This window comes from Sphaeramia orbicularis, chromosome 18 (genome assembly GCF_902148855.1).
Source record: "Sphaeramia orbicularis chromosome 18, fSphaOr1.1, whole genome shotgun sequence".
Taxonomy (NCBI): Eukaryota; Metazoa; Chordata; class Actinopteri; order Kurtiformes; family Apogonidae; genus Sphaeramia; species Sphaeramia orbicularis.
Window position 1 is genome coordinate 1110221 of NC_043974.1, and position 19628 is coordinate 1129848.

General features: G+C 38.8%; 1 protein-coding gene across 1 annotated transcript in view; it reads right to left on the reverse strand.

Moving 5' to 3' along the window:
* Window positions 1-1874: 1874 nt before the first annotated feature.
* The window catches only part of LOC115438922 (protein FAM160A1-like), a 37047-nt gene continuing 19293 nt past the window's right edge, over window positions 1875-19628 (reverse strand). The window contains 7 exon segments of the mRNA XM_030162813.1: window positions 1875-2026; window positions 2099-2271; window positions 6980-7059; window positions 7161-7328; window positions 12159-12245; window positions 12318-12374; window positions 14382-14483. Coding sequence (XP_030018673.1) covers window positions 1875-2026; window positions 2099-2271; window positions 6980-7059; window positions 7161-7328; window positions 12159-12245; window positions 12318-12374; window positions 14382-14483 — 819 coding nt within the window.

Genomic DNA, 19628 nt, shown 5'->3' on the forward strand with positions numbered 1-19628 from the left:
AATAATATCTCTGAAAAACATTGGTCCTATCAACTTGCCATTTTCTCTAGTCTGATCCTTGATCAAAAATACATGAGTCTGCCAAACTGCAGCAGTCATAAACACACACACACACACAGAGGCCACTGGGCTTTTATAATATAGATATGACCAAGGCTCCTGTGGTCCAACAGCACACTTATAGACATTAATTGACATTCGTTTGACCTTTCAAGGTCACTGAAGATCAAAGGTCATGGCACTAAATGAAAGCCCATATGTGACTTCCTGTCCATTGCCATTAGTAATTATTAGGGTTGGGAATCTTAGTTGTCAAGCCGACACAATACGCATCTCGATACAACATTTCCGATCCGATATATTAAAAATATGTGTACAGCATCTCACGATACGATTCACACCCAAATCACGATACAGAGCAATTAAGCACATTCTGATTGAACAAATTCATTCTGGTAAAAAAAATAAAATATGCAGTGGAATTCAATGAACTTGATTATTTATTTATCAAATAAGACCATGACTTTGTACAAAGTGTTTTTAGTTCAGTTTCAGAACATGTGCCTCACATCCAGTCAACTGAAAACGTTCAGACTTTGTTTCCAAGGTCATTTGTCTGTTTGTTTCTAACACTCAACTTCTTGCTCCCTCACTGAATCAGTTTGTAATGAACTGTATTTATAATGAACTGTATTTATAATGAACTGTATTTGTAATGAACTGTATTTATAATGAACTGTATTTATAATGAACTGTATTTGTAATGAACTGTATTTGTAATGAACTGTATTTGTAATGAACTGTATTTGTAATGAACTGTATTTATAATGAACTGTATTTGTAATGAACTGTATTTGTAATGAACTGTATTTGTAATGAACTGTATTTGTAATGAACTGTATTTATAATGAACTGTATTTGTAATGAACTGTATTTGTAATGAACTGTATTTGTAATGAAGGTAAAACAGAAAAAGGTTCTGTCACTTTAACAGACACCTGTACCAGGTATTCTGGGATGTACTGTTGGATCTGTATGACACTGTTTAAGGAAGTATCTGTGGTGTGTGCTGCAGTATTCAGTCCAGCTGATCTAGTAGAAGTACATGTTCATAAACCACGTGTTCTCCTTCTGTGTCTGTCACATACACATACACACAGTACAGGATTCATCTGCACATGCTCAGTCCGTCCACACAGCTCAGACTGTTGGTGTACAGTGTACACATCCATGAATCCGTGGTGCACGTTAACATGGGTCTGAAGGAAAGAAAAACTTGACCCAAATAAATAGTAACACTTTTAAATGCAAGTAAAAATATATTCTATTGAACGGATTGAATTTTATCGATACAAACATTCAAAAACCGATGCATCGTGACATCATTCCAAACTTTTCATTCACTCGCAGCTTCTCTAACGGTGCACTGGGATCGTGTACGCACGTGTCGGTGTATCGATGCATATCGGATAATCTTCCCATCCCTAGTAATTATATTAATATCTTCAACTGTTTTGAAGTTAGAGCACTTTGAAATTTGTCCCATTATAAAATAATGAGGATTTTTCAAATTTCAAAAATTCACAAAAATTTCAAAAATAATATTTCCCAATTTTTTGAACAGACTTGGTAGTCCTTGCCCCAAGGTCCATCTGCTATGAATTTCAATGGATTCTGGCAGATGGTTTTGAAGAAGTTTCTTGAAAAATTGTTTACAGTCGACAGACGGACGATAGACGGACGACAGACAGACAACAACTGACACCAATAATCCATCAGACCCTCAGGCTGTTGGACTAAAAACTAAATTATACATCACAGACTACGTTCTACAGCTGCTACTTTTCACAGAAAAGGTGGTGCTTTCACACTCATCATCTGGTTGTAAGTTGCTCAGACACACTTGAAGTTGTGGCTGACCTGTGGGAGGTGCAGATGGCCTGGCGGGCGTCCCACAGGTAGTGGAGGTAGTTTACGTCCATCAGAAAGTCTGAGCCCCGACGGTAGGCGACGCTGTCCGACAGATCTGAAACACAGCTGACGTCAGTGAGCGGTCCATGGGTTTAGTGCTGCAGGTGGTGGCGGTCCGTGCACCCACCTGCTCCTTTAGGCCAGTGGATGTGCTCGGTGGGGAACAGCCAACGGTGGGCGTCGGCGGAGCACCAGGAGGGCGTGAGCCGCAGGAAGGAGGCGGCGCTGGAGGAGTACCAGTCTGTGTGGTTCAGAGAGGAGCGCTGGCCTGGACTCAGGTGGAAGCAGGGGATCAGATACCTGAGGACGCACACACACATCCTGTCAGACCCAGCATGCACCACTGCAGACCACGGAGTTCACTAGGGTGGTCCAACAGTCCTGATCAAAAATACAGTTTCAGATCACCTCAGTTCGAACCCTACATTAGGTTTATTCATTCAAAAGATGATTTAGGAAAAAATCTGGAAGAAAAAGCAGATGTTTTAGAGGTTGCACAAGTTGCTGAAGTTTCCTGTAAATGGACTAATTGTTCATTTTCAGCAAAGACGAGCTGAGCTGTAAGAGAAGAGCAGGACTATCAAAACCAAGGTCTGAGGGATTCAGCTGGAAATATATGTGTGAAGTAAGAGCGCCCACATCTGTGGAACTGGAGTAAATATATGGATGAAGTAACTCCGCCCACATCTGTGGAACTGGAGTAAATATATGGATGAAGTAACTCCGCCCACATCTGTGGTACTGGAGTAAATATATGGATGAAGTAACTCCGCCCACATCTGTGGTACTGGAGTAAATATATGGATGAAGTAACTCCGCCCACATCTGTGGTACTGGAGTAAATATATGGATGAAGTAACTCCGCCCACATCTGTGGAACTGGAGTAAATATATGGATGAAGTAACTCCGCCCACATCTGTGGTACTGGAGTACATATATGGATGAAGTAACTCCGCCCACATCTGTGGTACTGGAGTAAATATATGGATGAAGTAACTCCGCCCACATCTGTGGTACTGGAGTACATATATGGATGAAGTAACTCCGCCCACATCTGTGGTACTGGAGTAAATATATGGATGAAGTAACTCCGCCCACATCTGTGGTACTGGAGTAAATATATGGATGAAGTAACTCCGCCCACATCTGTGGTACTGGAGTAAATATATGGATGAAGTAACTCCGCCCACATCTGTGGAACTGGAGTAAATATATGGATGAAGTAACTCCGCCCACATCTGTGGTACTGGAGTACATATATGGATGAAGTAACTCCGCCCACATCTGTGGTACTGGAGTAAATATATGGATGAAGTAACTCCGCCCACATCTGTGGTACTGGAGTAAATATATGGATGAAGTAACTCCGCCCACATCTGTGGTACTGGAGTAAATATATGGATGAAGTAACTCCGCCCACATCTGTGGTACTGGAGTAAATATGTGGATGAAGTAACTCCGCCCACATCTGTGGTACTGGAGTAAATATATGGATGAAGTAACTCCGCCCACATCTGTGGTACTGGAGTGTAGAACTGGTTGTGGTCCATTCTGTGACTCCAGTGTGACACCAGAGCAGAAGCAGCTGATGGTGGACACCATGATGTTAAATGCAGGTTCTTTGGTTCCTCTAAAGCGTTGGGATGTCCTTCATCCATCAGATTGTGAAGGGAAGCAGATCAGGGCTTTTGTCTCCACCAGCACCATGCGTCTGTTTGAACCTTTGGCTCTGCCACAAACATTCTGAACAGTTCCTCCAGTAGACTGGGCTGATGATGCAGACTTTCAGAAGGAGGAGAAAACTGGGCATTCCACTAAAGCTGTCAGTGATGTCACTGACAGAGGGGCGGAGCTTATTCCAGACTTCAACTGGAGCCGAACAACAAATGCAGATCACAAACAGTACTGGCAACAAGTTGTCAAAGAACACAGGAACATTTTTGGTCATTTCACTAAACCAACAGTGGTTGAGGACTTTCTAAGGAACATTTTTATGTGAGTGTCAGTTTGATTTGGAGAATAAAATGACAGATTTTTCTAATCTGCCTTATTCATTTGGACAGTTCTGTTAGAGTATACAGAGACATCTGCACCTGTCTGGGACACCTCTGAATATTAATGAATTTGCATAAAAATTGGACCAAAGTAATTTGGCCAGATATGGAACCAAATGCAGGGTTCGAATCCAGAGAATCTGAAAACTATTTATTTGGACCACCCTAACCCAGCATGCATCACTGCAAACCACTGAGTCCCACTGTGCTCAAATCCACATCAGTTCCAGATCCAGCTGTGACACAAGGACACATTTCATGTTCAATAAGCTCTGTGTTTAAACTAAATAACTGATCTCCATGTTTCATACATGTTTAAATGGGTCTCTAAGTACTTTCACTTGACACACGTTACAATTTACAGAAATAAAATTTTGGGTAAAAATACTTAACATCAGTCACAAAACTGAACATCATTTTTTCCACTTTACCTAAAGACGATCCTTCTTTGTCTCTTCTCTTGCTTTGAAATGCATATATTCTGAAAATAAACTAATTAACTAACTAACTATTACTTACATAATATTTACACAATCATAGACAGGTTTGACCTAATAAACTATCGCCCATAAAGTTGGAATAAATCTTTACATCTCATGAAATTATTGTGACAATGTGATTTCTTCTTGATAGATAATGTGAATGTATGCAACAATATATATTTTCAATTACTATTCTAAAAAAAACTAACAAAACAATGAAAACGAGGTAAGAAAATATGTTCTCATTGACAGTAATGATCCACAAAGACAAGCTTTTATTTGTTTTTTTTTCCATCTGTTCCCATTTTCCACCAGCAGATGGCAGCAGATCTGATATCAACATGTGAATGTGAGGCTTCATTCACACTGCAGGAGTTAGTGCACGACTCTAGGGTGAAACCCCATTTTTATGTGTTTGTTCATATGACACATTAAATGTGACTTCGATCAGTCTGGAGTCTGAACTGAATGTGACCCTGAAGTGACCCACATGCCCTAAAGAGGTCCTAAAGTGACCCACATGCCCTAAAGAGGTCCTGAAGTGACCCACATGCCCTAAAGAGGTCCTAAAGTGACCCACATGCCCTAAAGAGGTCCTGAAGTGACCCACATGCCCTAAAGAGGTCCTGAAGTGACCCACATGCACTAAAGAGGTCCTAAAGTGACCCACATGCCCTAAAGAGGTCCTGAAGTGACCCACATGCCCTAAAGAGGTCCTAAAGTGACCCACAAGCAGTAAAGAGGTCCTGAAGTGACCCACATGCCCTAAAGAGGTCCTAAAGTGACCCACATGCCCTAAAGAGGTCCTGAAGTGACCCACATGCCCTAAAGAGGTCCTAAAGTGACCCACAAGCAGTAAAGAGGTCCTGAAGTGACCCACATGCCCTAAAGAGGTCCTGAAGTGACCCACATGCCCTAAAGAGGTCCTAAAGTGACCCACAAGCAGTAAAGAGGTCCTGAAGTGACCCACATGCCCTAAAGAGGTCCTGAAGTGACCCACATGCACTAAAGAGGTCCTGAAGTGACCCACATGCCCTAAAGAGGTCCTAAAGTGACCCACATGCCCTAAAGAGGTCCTGAAGTGACCCACATGCCCTAAAGAGGTCCTGAAGTGACCCACATGCACTAAAGAGGTCCTGAAGTGACCCACATGCACTAAAGAGGTCCTGAAGTGACCCACAAGCAGTAAAGAGGTCCTGAAGTGACCCACAAGCAGTAAAGAGGTCCTAAAGTGACCCACATGCCCTAAAGAGGTCCTGAAGTGACCCACATGCCCTAAAGAGGTCCTGAAGTGACCCACAAGCAGTAAAGAGGTCCTAAAGTGACCCGCATGCCCTAAAGAGGTCCTGAAGTGACCCACAAGCAGTAAAGAGGTCCTGAAGTGACCCACATGCACTACAGAGGTCCTGATGGAATATTTGACCCCGCAGACACACACTGTGTTTACAGAAGTAAATATGTTTTTTTCCGCTCTTCTTCCTGGGACACATAATTGTGACGTTTGTCGCATTTCAATGATGCAAAGGTCGGATAAATGCGACCTGGCCGTTCAGACTGAAGTCACTTTGTAAAATATCAGATACGTATCAGATTTCGGACCACATATGGATAAACTGGATTTGGGCCACATTTGGCTGCAGTGTGAACGCAGCCTTAGATTCACTAAACTACGCTGTTTCTGACACTTGGGAATCTTCAGTGAACCAGACTGTGAAACCACACAGACAGAAGAAGAACTAAACCAAATCAACACATTTTCAAGGAATACAAATTAAAACTAGTGAAAAATGCTTTAAACAGATGATGACAACCACTGAGAATTCCAAATGTGTGTCAGCAGTTATTTTCTATACAGTGATTTCCTACAGAGCTGCACAGCCTGAAAACTAAAACGTGTAAGAAAGGTGTAAGAAAATATTGGTACTGCAATATATCGCAATATTTTATTTCACAATACTGTATCGATATTTAAAAAGTACTGTATGGATATTTTTACGTATTTATTCAAATGCAGATATGGAGGAGGTTCATTTTTGTTTTGTTGTTTTTTTGTTTATATTTATTTAAAACTCTTTTATTCAATAATGTTGGTTCCTTTGTTGGGATTGAACTCCAATCCTGTTCTGATGTTAGTTGTGAACTCATAGAATCTGAACATTTGAACAGGATCTGAAACTGGAATGTCTGGAAAACAGAATTTCAGTTTGAACACAGTTGGAACATTTGGTGATAGAACATTAGATCCTGTTGGGATCAAATACAAATGTGTTTAGGATTTGGGCAGATTTCTGCTGGAATTCAATTCTTCAAGGAAATAATAATTTAAAAAAGAAACAAACAAAAAAATCGCCTTTTAAATAGTATCATGATATATCGTATTGTGATCCTAGTGTTGTGATTTGTATCATATCACCAGATTCTTGCCGATACACAGCCCTACTAAAACCGGATCAAAGCAGTGCTGGACTGACCTGAACACCAGCTGCAGCATGACGTCTTCACAGAAGAGGCCGATCAGAGTCCTGAACAGAGCCAGAGACACCGTACCCAGCTGAGACACACATGGAACACACACAAAAGGTCAGTTCAAACGGCTGCTCTGACTGTGTGTGTGTGTGTGTGTGTGTGTGTGTGTGTGTGTGTGTGTGTTACCTGGAAAGGTGTGTTGACTCTGCTGACCAGCGTGTCCAGGATGTGCACGTTGTCATGTGTGTGCAGCAGGATGAAGGACAGGAAGGTCTGGAGCAGAGCCGGTTCTGTGATGGAGCGCAGGAACAGGTCCAGGTAGGCCGTGGTGGTCATCACCTCCTCCACCGTCAGCTACACACACATGCACACACACAACCGCACACAACCACACAATATACAAGCTGAGTTTAGGTTTACAAGAAACTCCACTGGTGGAAAAACAAACCAGATCAGCTCCTAATCCTGCTTTGAAAACACCGGTGTCAAACATGTGGCCCTGGGGCCAAATACGGCCCACCAAAGGGTCCAGTCCGGCCCTGTGGATGAATTTATGAACTGCATAACTTCCACTCAGATGTGCCCAGTCCTTTTAGTTCAGTTCCACATTCAGACCAGTTCAGTCTGCAGTGGACAGGACCAGTCACATACTGTCAGAAGAACAGAAATAATGACAACTGACAAGGTTTCTGTTTGGAAATGGAAATATTTTCATGGATTTACACTGAAACAAAGTATAATTTCGCAAAAAATGTGAATAACCTGAACAAATATGAACACCCTGAAATGTTTTAATACAGGGGTCGGCAACCTTTGCAATCTGAAGAGCCGTTTTAGGACAGAAAAGGAAAAACAAAACTGTCTGGAGCCAAAACATACTCTTATACCTTTCCTCAAACTGGTGACTGTTTAAGAAGCTCTTTAGTATTAGTTTGTACGGAATATGTGGAGAATAAATCAAAGTTTGAGTGCATCTACAGAAGTACAAAGAAATGACAAAACTAAAGAAAACTGATATTTGTCATTATTTTTGGTTGATGCAAAAATCAGCTGGTAAGTGAAGGTTTTCTTTGCAATGGAGAATACAGATGAATACCTTCAATGTTATAAAATTAATAACTAGTCTACTTTTGCTACTATTGCTTTTTTTTTTTATTCATTTGGAGTAAAGTCCACATTTTTACAACTGCATAACTTCAGAATCACTATTGCTATGGTAAAATGTGTACCAAAAAAAGTGTTATTCATTTCCATATGGTCATGACCCGGCTCTAGGCCACGACAAAAAGACAGGAGAAGTACACGGTGATAAATTAACGCAAAATATTTATGAAAGCGTAAAGTAAGATAACAAAAATATGCAAGTAAATATGCGGTGTGTATGTTAGTCATATCAGTAGTGTGCATGTGGATGTGTGGATTGTATAAGTGTAAGGTTGTATGGCTGAAAGAAAAAAAAGGTAAAGCAAAAAAAGGATGTCGGTGCCGGAAGGAGAGAGAAGACAGTGAGTGCAACGCCGGATCTGGCACTTTCATCCACCTGAACAGCACCGGGCCCAGATGCCTACAGTCAGGGTGGTGCGTCAGCTGATCAGTTACCTAAAGGAAACACACCTCTGCGTCACAGGCCGGCAGCGTATAGTCTCAGCCACCTCAGCAGGGGCCGTCAAAACATGGTTTTTGACAAAGCTACACTGAGCCACTGCAAAAGGGCCCAAGAGATACATGTGGCCCCAGAGCCACAGGTAGCAGAGCCCTGTTTTAAGAGAAAGAAGTACAATTTGAACAATATTCTGTCTGTTATTAAATGTTCTGTGTGTTTGTAGATCCACTGTGATCTGTCAGTTAGAATGTACATGTGGAAATGATAAACTGAGGCAGAATAGTGTTCAAATTACACTGATTTTTTCAGTTTGTTCATGTTATTGACATTGTTTCAAAGGATGGTTTGTAGATGGAAACCTTCTCCTAAAGTAAATTTACTTTTTTCGCTCTTAAACATAGAGAAAAGTTTAGAGTTGACATTATTTCTATATTATTATTTGACTGGTTCATCCCACTGCAGATCAAATGTAGCTGAATGTGGAACTGAACTAACATAAGTTTGACAGCCCTGTTTGAAAACACTGTCATCTTCCACTAGTTTCTTCCTTTAGTTCTTCCAGTCAGTATTTCAGTGACCCTTACAGCCTCATCAAACCAGGACAAACTGTGCAAATCTGCCCAACATGTAACAGGCTCCAGTCACAATTTAAGGTGGACTGATTTCATAATTCAGTTCTTTTTATAACTCCACTCTTCATTCTTCATTAAGATGTCAACGAATGAGGTGATATTTAGATTTAGTCCATTTATTCATTGATTTATTGTAGATTTATTGTAAAAATCATGTCTAGCAAGACATCATTTAAAGATATTTTGTGTAATGGTGTTGTCCAGAGTCATTATGGTTATCAAATTCTAATAAGACAAGGCAAGGCAGATTAATTTGTATAGCACACAGGTGTCAAACATGCGGCCTGGGGGCCAAATCCAGCCCGCCAAAGGGTCCAATCTGACCCGTAGGATGAATTTATGAAATGCAAAAATTACAATGAAGATACGAACAGTCAATGGTTTTACTTTAGGGCCCATATAAAGCCCTACTTTAGTCTGGAGTGGGTCAGATCAGTCAAATACTACCATAAAAACCTACAAATAATGACAATTCCAAATGTTTCCTCTGTTTTAGTGTAAAAAAGTGAAATTACATGAAAATGTGTACATTTACAAACTAGCCTTTCACAAAAAAATATGAAAAACTAGAAATGTGTTAAGAGAAGTAAGTGCAATTTTACTAATATTCTGCCAGTTACTCAAATATTTTGTGTATTTGCAGATCCATCATGATCTGTGAGTTGTAATACACTTTTACAAATGATAAGCAGAGGCAAAACAGAGTTAAAATTGCACTTATTTTTCTTAATAAATGTCAGTTTTTTCATGGTTGTTCATGTTATTCACATTTTTAAAAGGACAGTTTATGGATTTAAACGTTTCCATAATGTAATTTTACTTTTTTCACTATAAAACACATTGAAATGTTTGGAGTTGGCATTATTTATATATTATTACGCAGCTCATATTGGGAGGATGTGGAAATGAACTAAATGAGTTGGACAGCTCTGGTATAGCACAATTCATACACAGGGCAATTCACAGTGCAATAAGTTGTATTTTTATGTAGTCCTTCAGGTTGGTTTTGTTCTTTAAATCCATTCATTTTCAGTTCATTTTACATGTTCATGCATATTTTTATTTAAAGGAATAGTATTGGTTTTAGTTGGGTTTTATGTGGTTTTAGTGTTCTTTTCAGTTTTTTAAGGTGATGTGAGAAAAACAGATTTAAAGAAGCTGGAAAAGGTCAGATGACAGGATTTAAAGGCATTTTATTTTTGTCTATTAACACTGGTGGGAAAAGTGAAGGTAATCTTACCTTCAATTGTTTCCTGGTAGTTTGATTTATTTATTTATTTATTTTTGATGGGGGGTTTGTTTATTTTTTTCAGTTTTGCCTTTATTTCAGTTAGCAAAATTATTTCCTCATTGCTCCTTTTAGTTTCTGTAACTGCATTCTTGTAGAAATCTCAAATTCTCTCTTGATCTGAAATTTTCAGACGAACACAGAAGCTTGACCGATATACAAAACAGTGGAAGAAATGGACTTCATTTAATATGATCTGAACTCCATGATTACTTATGAAAAGTCATGTATTGTATATTTGGAAAAATGTTGTATAATGCCATCGAGTGGCCTGCCCTCATAGTCCAGGAGCCAGGATCGCCTACCATGCACCCCCCCCACACACACACAACAAAATATCACCTGATTTTTTTAACCTTTGTGATGTCCTAAATGAGACATTGAGTGGTGACACTGAAGCAGCTCATTCCCAGTCTACTTTTGGACCTCATGTTTTCAGGTACTCTGAAGCACCATATTTTCCACTGCTCCTGTGGTTCGTTTTGGCCACAAATTGACATCGGTATTGTAGACATTTATCCCATGGCAACTGCAGCATGTTCTACATCAGAAAAAAGCCTAGAATCTCTAGTTTCCAAATATGATCATTTTGTTTTTATATCTTTATCATAATGAAAATGACATATAATATAAGGACAGCATGTCTTAAAGTTAACCTTTTCACAAAAAATGTCATAGCAGCAAATAAACTTTTAAGAAATATATGTCTGACAACTATTCTGGTGATATATGACACATTCCTGATAGAACGCAGTATATCGCATATTCATGCTAGAATTACATGCATTATGATGTTTTGATGCCTACATGTTTAGATATTAGAGTATTCAAAAGTTCAATATTTTCTGCTCCTCTTTCAGTTTGTTTGATCATAAATTGACACAGGGGTTGTAGGAATATATCTCCTGGCAACTGCAACATGTTAGACATCTTGACACAGTCTATAATCTCTAGTTACAAGTAAAATAATTTTATTGTAATTATAACGTACTAAAATTACAAAATATTGACATGATAAAACTTGGCTCTTCCAAATCTTCAGTATTTATAAATGCATGTTACTTGAAACGACTCTAAATGTCACAGATTCCTGTCAGTATACAAAATGTCAACTACCAAATTTACTGTTTGAATTATTTAGCAAAACCTACAGAGTAAATGTTGCTTATGTACACATTCAGGTCACAATATACAGCTGGATCAGTAATTGTATTCTTCATATCATACATGAAGCACAAAGTTCATTCATAGTTCATTCTATAATGTAAATAATATAAAATAGTTAGATAGTTAGATAGTTAGATAGATAGTTAGATAGATAGTTAGATAGATAGTTAGATAGTTAGATAGATAGATAGATAGATAGATAGATAGATAGATAGATAGATAGATAGATAGATAGATAGATAGATAGATAGATAGATAGATAGATAGATAGATAGATAGATAGATATGCATGGTAGGCTGTCCTGGCTCCCGGACTATAACCTGATCTTAATTTGTTAGCTTGAAATGGAATGAATGAATGATTGAATAAATAAATCAATAAATAAATCAATAAAAAATAAAAAAAATACAAAATAATAATAATAATAATAATAATAGAATTTTTTAGAAACATGTGAATGGTGTCATCCTGAGGCGCTTCAGTGGAGTCAGACCTTGTGCAGAGCAGGAGCCATCACAGGCACCAGGAACCCGTTGTAGATGTAACCCAGCAGCTGAGAGCGGATGGAGGGATGAGTGACCTGAGAGACACAAGGAAAGGCTTCAGACATACCGCACACGTTTCCACTGTTCGCTGACTGAGTGGATGTTACCTTGGTAACAGCGCTACAGAAGTCCAGTGAGTGCAGGAAGTGGACCAGAGCCGGGACCTGATGACACAAACCACAGGAATGGACTCACTTATGTGGACCAGTTCAATCCAACGGCCCCAGGGTCTGATGGACTACAGCAGGGGGTCCAGTCCTGGTCCTGGAGGGCCGGTACCCTGTATGTTCCAGATGTTTCCCTCTTCCAGTCCACCTGACAGTCGTTATCAGTCTTCTGCACTGGATGACAGACTGGTCATGTGACTCAGGTGTGATGGAAGAAGGATCCATCTGAAGCAGGGCAGTCAGACTCCACATTCAGCTCAATTTGATCTGCAGTGGGCTGAACCAGTAAAATAATAACAGAATAACCTAGAAATAATGACAAAGTGGGTCTGGAAGTAAGGGATGCTAAAGCTGACAGAAGCTCTGAGGCTGTTCCAGTCTGGAGGAACTTAACTGTGGCTCCGCTCAGACCAGCTGACACACTGCTCCAGCTGAGTCCCACCAAAATCCTGTGAGAACTGCCCTTCGATCTCAATTAAGAGGAAATATTTTCCAGAGCATGTAATATTCATGTACACCAAATCCGTATGAAGACAATAGAAAATCAGAATTATTGATCTGAAAAGTTCAATCTATAGAAAGTGAAAGAAAAAAATCCTTCACATGCAGCTATTTCATGTCCAGACATATTTTTGGTTATATAAGGGAAAAAAAAAGTTTTTTTAGATTAGTGACAAAATAATCTTAAATTCCAATGAAGCCATGCTTAAGCAGAGGGTTAAATGTTTACTTTCAGAAATTTCCATTGGTTTAGCTCATTTGATTAATTAGTGATTAAAAAAAACATGTTTTTTGAGGAAAAGTGAAATTCCCTACATAACCAGCACCGTCTGATATTAAAATGCAATTCACACCAATTTTTCAGACAAAATTATTTTTATGATGATAAAAGGGTGTATAAAAGGTCATAAAACTATACTGAAAACAGAAATATATGATTGAGATTTTAAATTATAACAGTGATAAGTTCTGTTCTTATTCATTCTTGGGGAACTGTCCGAGGGACTGAATTTAGTTCATATAAAAAGTTCTGTAATTTTCTTGAACATCCTTTTTTGGCAAAATTTTTAATGGATTTAGAAACTTAAGATGTTATACTATTGAACTCCACAAAGTTTGAAATCATTATCTCAATTCTAATTTTTGGATTTAAGGTCAATAGGTGCGTGACGTGACCCAACTACACATCTTTTATATGCAAAAAATAACATTAAATTATGAAAACATTTACATTTTACAAACTATCCAAATAAAAAAAGATGTGAATAACCTGAAAAAACTGAAATTTCTGAAGAAAAACAAGAAATAATAATAAGAAAAATCTGATCAATATTCTGCCTCAACCTCAGATTAATCCATGTGCATTACAGATCAGATCTACCAAGACACTAAACAGACAGAAGGTTGTTCTGATTTAACTGTAGACATTCCAGGTTGTTCATATTTGTTCAGGTTATCGCCGTTTGATTATTAAAGGAGATCAGAATTTAATGTTCTTTGCAGTAAATCAAAGAGAATAAATTGGTGTTGTCATTATTTATAGGCATGATGTCAGATTATTTTTTTCACATGAAACCAGAAGAACATTTGCAGTCAGTGCTTCTCGGTTCTTCTGCTGTTATTTTACAGTTTGACGCCTTTGACTGTTCATATCTTCTGCACTTTGTAAATTCATCCTGCGGACCAGATTTATTTGAATTCAAGAAGATAAAAGATATAAAAAAAACCTAAAACTAAACTATAACTAAGCATTTAGAAAATAACAACTAACTGCTCTAACAACAAATTAAAACGAACTGTATCAGAGAAAAAAAGTCCAAACTAAATAAAACTAAACTAGAATGAAAAATCCAAAACTATTAGAACCTTGACACACACACACACACACACACACACACACACACACACACTAAACATGTCCGCATTTTTTGTTAATCCAGTTTCCGTCATTTCCTTCTTTATTCACAAAGGTGGCAGCTGTCAGGGATTGGTTGCCATGGTTACCTGCTGCCAGTCGGCCTGGTCCAGACAGTGCCAGTCTTCGCTGTAAACCTGTAACTTGGCAGGAAGAGACGAGTACAGACCTGACAGACCTGTGGCCAACACCTGTAAACACAAAAATACACACACACACACACACACACACACACACACACACACACACACACACACACATATATGAAGGGTTTGCACTGCCCAGGAAATGACCCAGACCAGTGTCAGTTTAGAGGTTTTACTGAATGTAACCATAAAACACTTAAAACTGAGGCAGAAAAACTTTTCAAACATTTAGATCTGGGACTTCAGTGTGGAGTTAACCCTCCAGTATCCCGTCCTCCAAGGCCCTTACTAAACACCTAGTGTGCCTTTTTCACACACTTGTGGAATAATGTCAAAAAATGTTCATACAGTTTGTTTTTAATTCTTTTACACTTTTTTCTATTTCATCAACTTGAGCTGTAAATAAAAATACCAAATACTCAATAATTGTCACATTTTTTAACCCTTTAAATGACGTGTTTGTAACGGAAACAAACCATTTTTTTTTTTGATACAAAAAACACAAAAAATACATTTTTTTCAATATCCTCCATAAAAAGTGGATCACATATTATTAGATTTTTTCATCCTGGCATATGTCAGTGATTAACTCCAACACTGGTTAATTTGCATTATTATTTTTGGTGCCAGGTCAATGTTCAAAAATACTAGCATCTGTCACCAAGTGTGCGTACAATGCACACCTATAAATCAAACTATTAAATATTATATATTGATTTATTTTTCTGCTCTAATTTGATTTTATTTTTGTAAATCCAGCTCAGTCCTAACCATACAGATCAAATGTTAGAAACAGTGCGTTTTATGCACACTTGGCAGACAGATGCTAGTCTGGTCGTTTTCTTTTGTTTACAATGTGCACATTTGAGTTGGTGGACAGAATTTTAAAGATCATGCACAAATGAACAACTTTTGAATTCTAACCTTATTTAAAATGTAAAAAATAATATGAAGTTTTTTAACATGAAGTGCAAAGTGTGCCTAAAAAGCACACCTTGGTACCAGAGGGTTAAAATATTAAAAAAACACAAAAAAAGAGTATTGTAGAGTATTGTAAAGAGGAGCTGATAACATTATTATCTTGTTGTTTTTTTTGTCGTCGTGTTTTTTACCTCCTCCAGGAGGTATTGGGATCACTTTGCTTTGTTTGTTCTCATCTTCAGTGTAAAACTCTTCCACCCATCTTTCCCAGATCTTCCCCACAGATAGGCCTAGGCCCTGGGACCAACCCAGTCCATTTTGGTCCCAGTAGGACAAAGTTCAAGGTCACAACATCTACAGTTTTCCATCTGTCATCATTGAGACATTTTCCAAAATTCATCCAAAATTCCAAACGACTGATTCTCCTCCAGTTGGATCCACCTGTAGCTTAGAACAGTCTCTTGTATGTGGAACTAAATTGTCCACATCCACTGTGGAATGTGGACTCTGTGGACATTTACACTGAACACTGAAATCCCATTTCCCACACATTTAAAATTAGAACTCAACTAATATTGATGTGAATTGAATCTAATTGGACAGACACATGACTGGGACCAGATTCAACTGCTTCTGTGTATGGAACAACCTGGAAACTGTTGGATTTACACAGACAGAGTGGATCCACACATGCACAGAGTTCAGGCTGAAGGAGGAGCTCTGAGTTCTGAACACTGGGTTGGGATGGGGTTTTTTCTTCTTTTTTGGGGGGTTTAATAGGTTTGTAGGTTTGTTGTATAATTTGTTTGTATATATTGTGTCTGTGTGGTTCCTTATGTGTAAGTACATGTTTATGTAAATGTATAATTTGAAATATTAATAATTTTTAAAAAACTAGAAAAGCACTTGAAGAGTGCAGACCTCTGCCAAGGCAGATCTACCCCCCCCCCCATCACCACCAAAATGTAATCATTTCGATGGCCAAAAAACAAAACCTCCTATCTGCAAATTTTTAGATTTTGAGTTTTCACATTAAATGGTGAGAACAAGGATGACTCCACATTTTCAGTCTATCTGCAGGATAATCCCGCCCTTTCTTATGACATGAAGGTCACCTAACAACAACAACAAAGACCATACTAGAATAAAACGAAACCATCAATCAATCAATCAATCAAATTTTATTTCTATAGCACCAAATCATAAGAAAGGTTCTCTCATGACACTTTATATATAGAGTTGGTCCAAACCAGACTCTGAGCCAATTTCCAGAAACCAACAGAATCCTCCAGGATTTTAACAGTAAGTATCAGTCATATTATGGCATATAGTATAAATATGATTAGACTAGGAAGGTTATTAGTGTTATTAATCATATAAGGAGAAGGGGTGGAGTTTATAAGCTGTACTTCTTCTCACTCCTTTTCGAATATGTATTATATGTCTTATGTTTCAGTGTTGTGTTTATTTATTTTCTTCTGTTTGACATTCATATTCGGAATAAATACATCAATCAATCAGGATACACTTTTTTGTTTGTTTGTTTGTTTCCTGAAAAAAGTGATTTTTTTCAGATAGGAGGTGTTGTATTTTGGCTATCGATTAGTGCCTTGTGCCAGTATCAACATTTCCTGAAAATTTCATGAAAATCCGTCCATAACTTTTTGAGTTATCTTGCAAACAGACAAACAAACAAACAAACAACAAACAAACAAACCCTGGCAAAAACACAACCTCCTTGGCGGAGGTAAAAAAAAAAACACCACAGAAAAGAAACAAAAGAGTCGAGGGGTAAAATGGGGCGGAGGAACTAAAAGAAGATAAAACGTCAAGGAAAGAGATGGAAAAACACGAGGAAAACGACAACAAAAACAACACCATCAGCAGCAGAGTTGAGCCTGGTTCACAGTCCGGCAGCCGTCCAATCACAGTCCGGCAGCCGTCCAATCACATTCAGACGTACTAATCCCCGTCAGCGTACAGGCCAATCTCACGCTGGGTCACTAATCTGCTCCCTACATACAGATTGGGGTCAGAGCCTGGTCACATGGGCTTAAGTCGGACACATGCTTCGGCGTCTCCGCTCACGCCTTCCCTCCTCTTTCACACAAACACAGTAGACCACAGGTGTCAAACATGCGGTCCAGGGTCCAGATCTGGACCACTAGAGCAGGTCTGTCAAACTCCTGTTAGTTCAGTTCCACATTCAGTCCAGTTTGAGCTGCAGTGGACCAGACCAGTCAAATAAGAACAGTGAAAAATGTAAAATTCTATTCTGATCAGGTTTACATCTACAAAGTTTCCTTAAAAATCTGAATAACATGAACAACTGGAATTGTCTGAAGAAAAACAAGTGCAATTTTACCAATATTCTGCCTCAGTTTATCAGTTATCATTTACACATGTACGTTACAATCACACAAAACACTTAGTAACAGACAGAATATTAGTACAATTGCATTTACTTTTCTTCAGACATTTCCATTTGTTCATATTTGTTCGGGTTATTCATGTTTTTTGTAAAAGTATAGTTTGGTAATGTAAACATTTTCATGTAACTTTACTTTTTTACACCAAAAAACACAGAGAACATGTGGGGTTGTCATTATTTATAGGTTATAATGATCATATTTGACTGGTTCTGACCCACTGGAAATCCAATTGCACTGTGTGTGTGTGTATGTGGAACCTGAATTAAAAGGATTTAACACTATTGACTGTTCATATCTTCAGTGTACTTTTTGTATTTCACAAATTCATCCTGCGGGCCAGATTGGACCCTTTGGTGGGCCAGATTTGGCCCCCGGGACGCATGTTTGACACCTGTGACCTAGAGGGTCCAGTCTGACCCACAGGATGAATTTACAAAGTATAGAAGATATGAACAGTCAAGGGCGTCAAACTGTAAAATAACAGCAGAATAACTGAGAAGTAGTGACTGAATATGTTCTTCTGGGTTTCATGTGAAAAAAATAATCTGACATCATGTCTATAAATGATGACACCAATTTATTCTCTCTGATTTACTGCAAAGAACATTAAATTCTGTTCTCCTTTAATAATAAAACCTCAATAACCTGAACAAATGTGAACAACCTGGAATGTCTACAGAAAAATCAGTGTAATTGTAACATTATTCTGCCTGTTTAGTGTCCTGGTAGATCTGATCTGTAATGCACATGGATTAATCTGAAGTTGAGGCAGAATATTGATCAGATTTTCTCATTATTATGATTTCTTATTTTTCTCCAGAAATTTCTTTTTTTTTTTTTTTTATTGGTACAATTCCACATAGTCTCTGAAGACATTTGAGGTTATTCATATTTTGTTTGTAAAAGGCTAGTCTGTAACATTTTTGTGTAATTTTCCTTTTTTTTTTTTTTGCAGTTTTCATTATTTACAGGTTATTATGATAGTATTTTACTGGTCTGACCCACTTTAGGTTGAACTGACCTAAAATTATTTTAACATCTTTGATTGTTCATTTCTTCAGTGTAATTTTTGCATTTCATAAATTCATCCTACGGGTCAGATTGGACCCTTTGGTGGGTCAGATTGGACCCTTTTGTGGGTCAGATTGGTCCCTTTGGTGGGTCAGATTGGACCCTTTTGTGGGCCAGATTGGACCCTTTGGTGGGTCAGATTGGACCCTTTGGTGGGTCAGATTGGACCCTTTTGTGGGTCAGATTGGACCCTTTGGTGGGTCAGATTGGACCCTTTGGTGGGTCAGATTGGTCCCTTTGGTGGGTCAGATTGGTCCCTTTGGTGGGTCAGATTGGACCCTTTGGTGGGTCAGATTGGACCCTTTTGTGGGTCAGATTGGACCCTTTTGTGGGCCAGATTGGACCCTTTGGTGGGTCAGATTGGACCCTTTGGTGGGTCAGATTGGTCCCTTTGCTGGGTCAGATTGGACCCTTTGGTGGGTCAGATTGGACCCTTTGGTGGGCCAGATTGGACCCTTTGGTGGGTCAGATTGGACCCTTTTGTGGGCCAGATTGGACCCTTTGGTGGGTCAGATTGGTCCCTTTGCTGGGTCAGATTGGACCCTTTGGTGCGTCAGATTGGTCCCTTTGCTGGGTCAGATTGGACCCTTTGCTGGGTCAGATTGGTCCCTTTTGTGGGCCAGATTGGACCCTTTGGTGGGTCAGATTGGTCCCTTTGGTGGGTCAGATTGGTCCCTTTGGTGGGTCAGATTGGACCCTTTGGTGGGTCAGATTGGACCCTTTGGTGGGTCAGATTGGTCCCTTTGGTGGGTCAGATTGGTCCCTT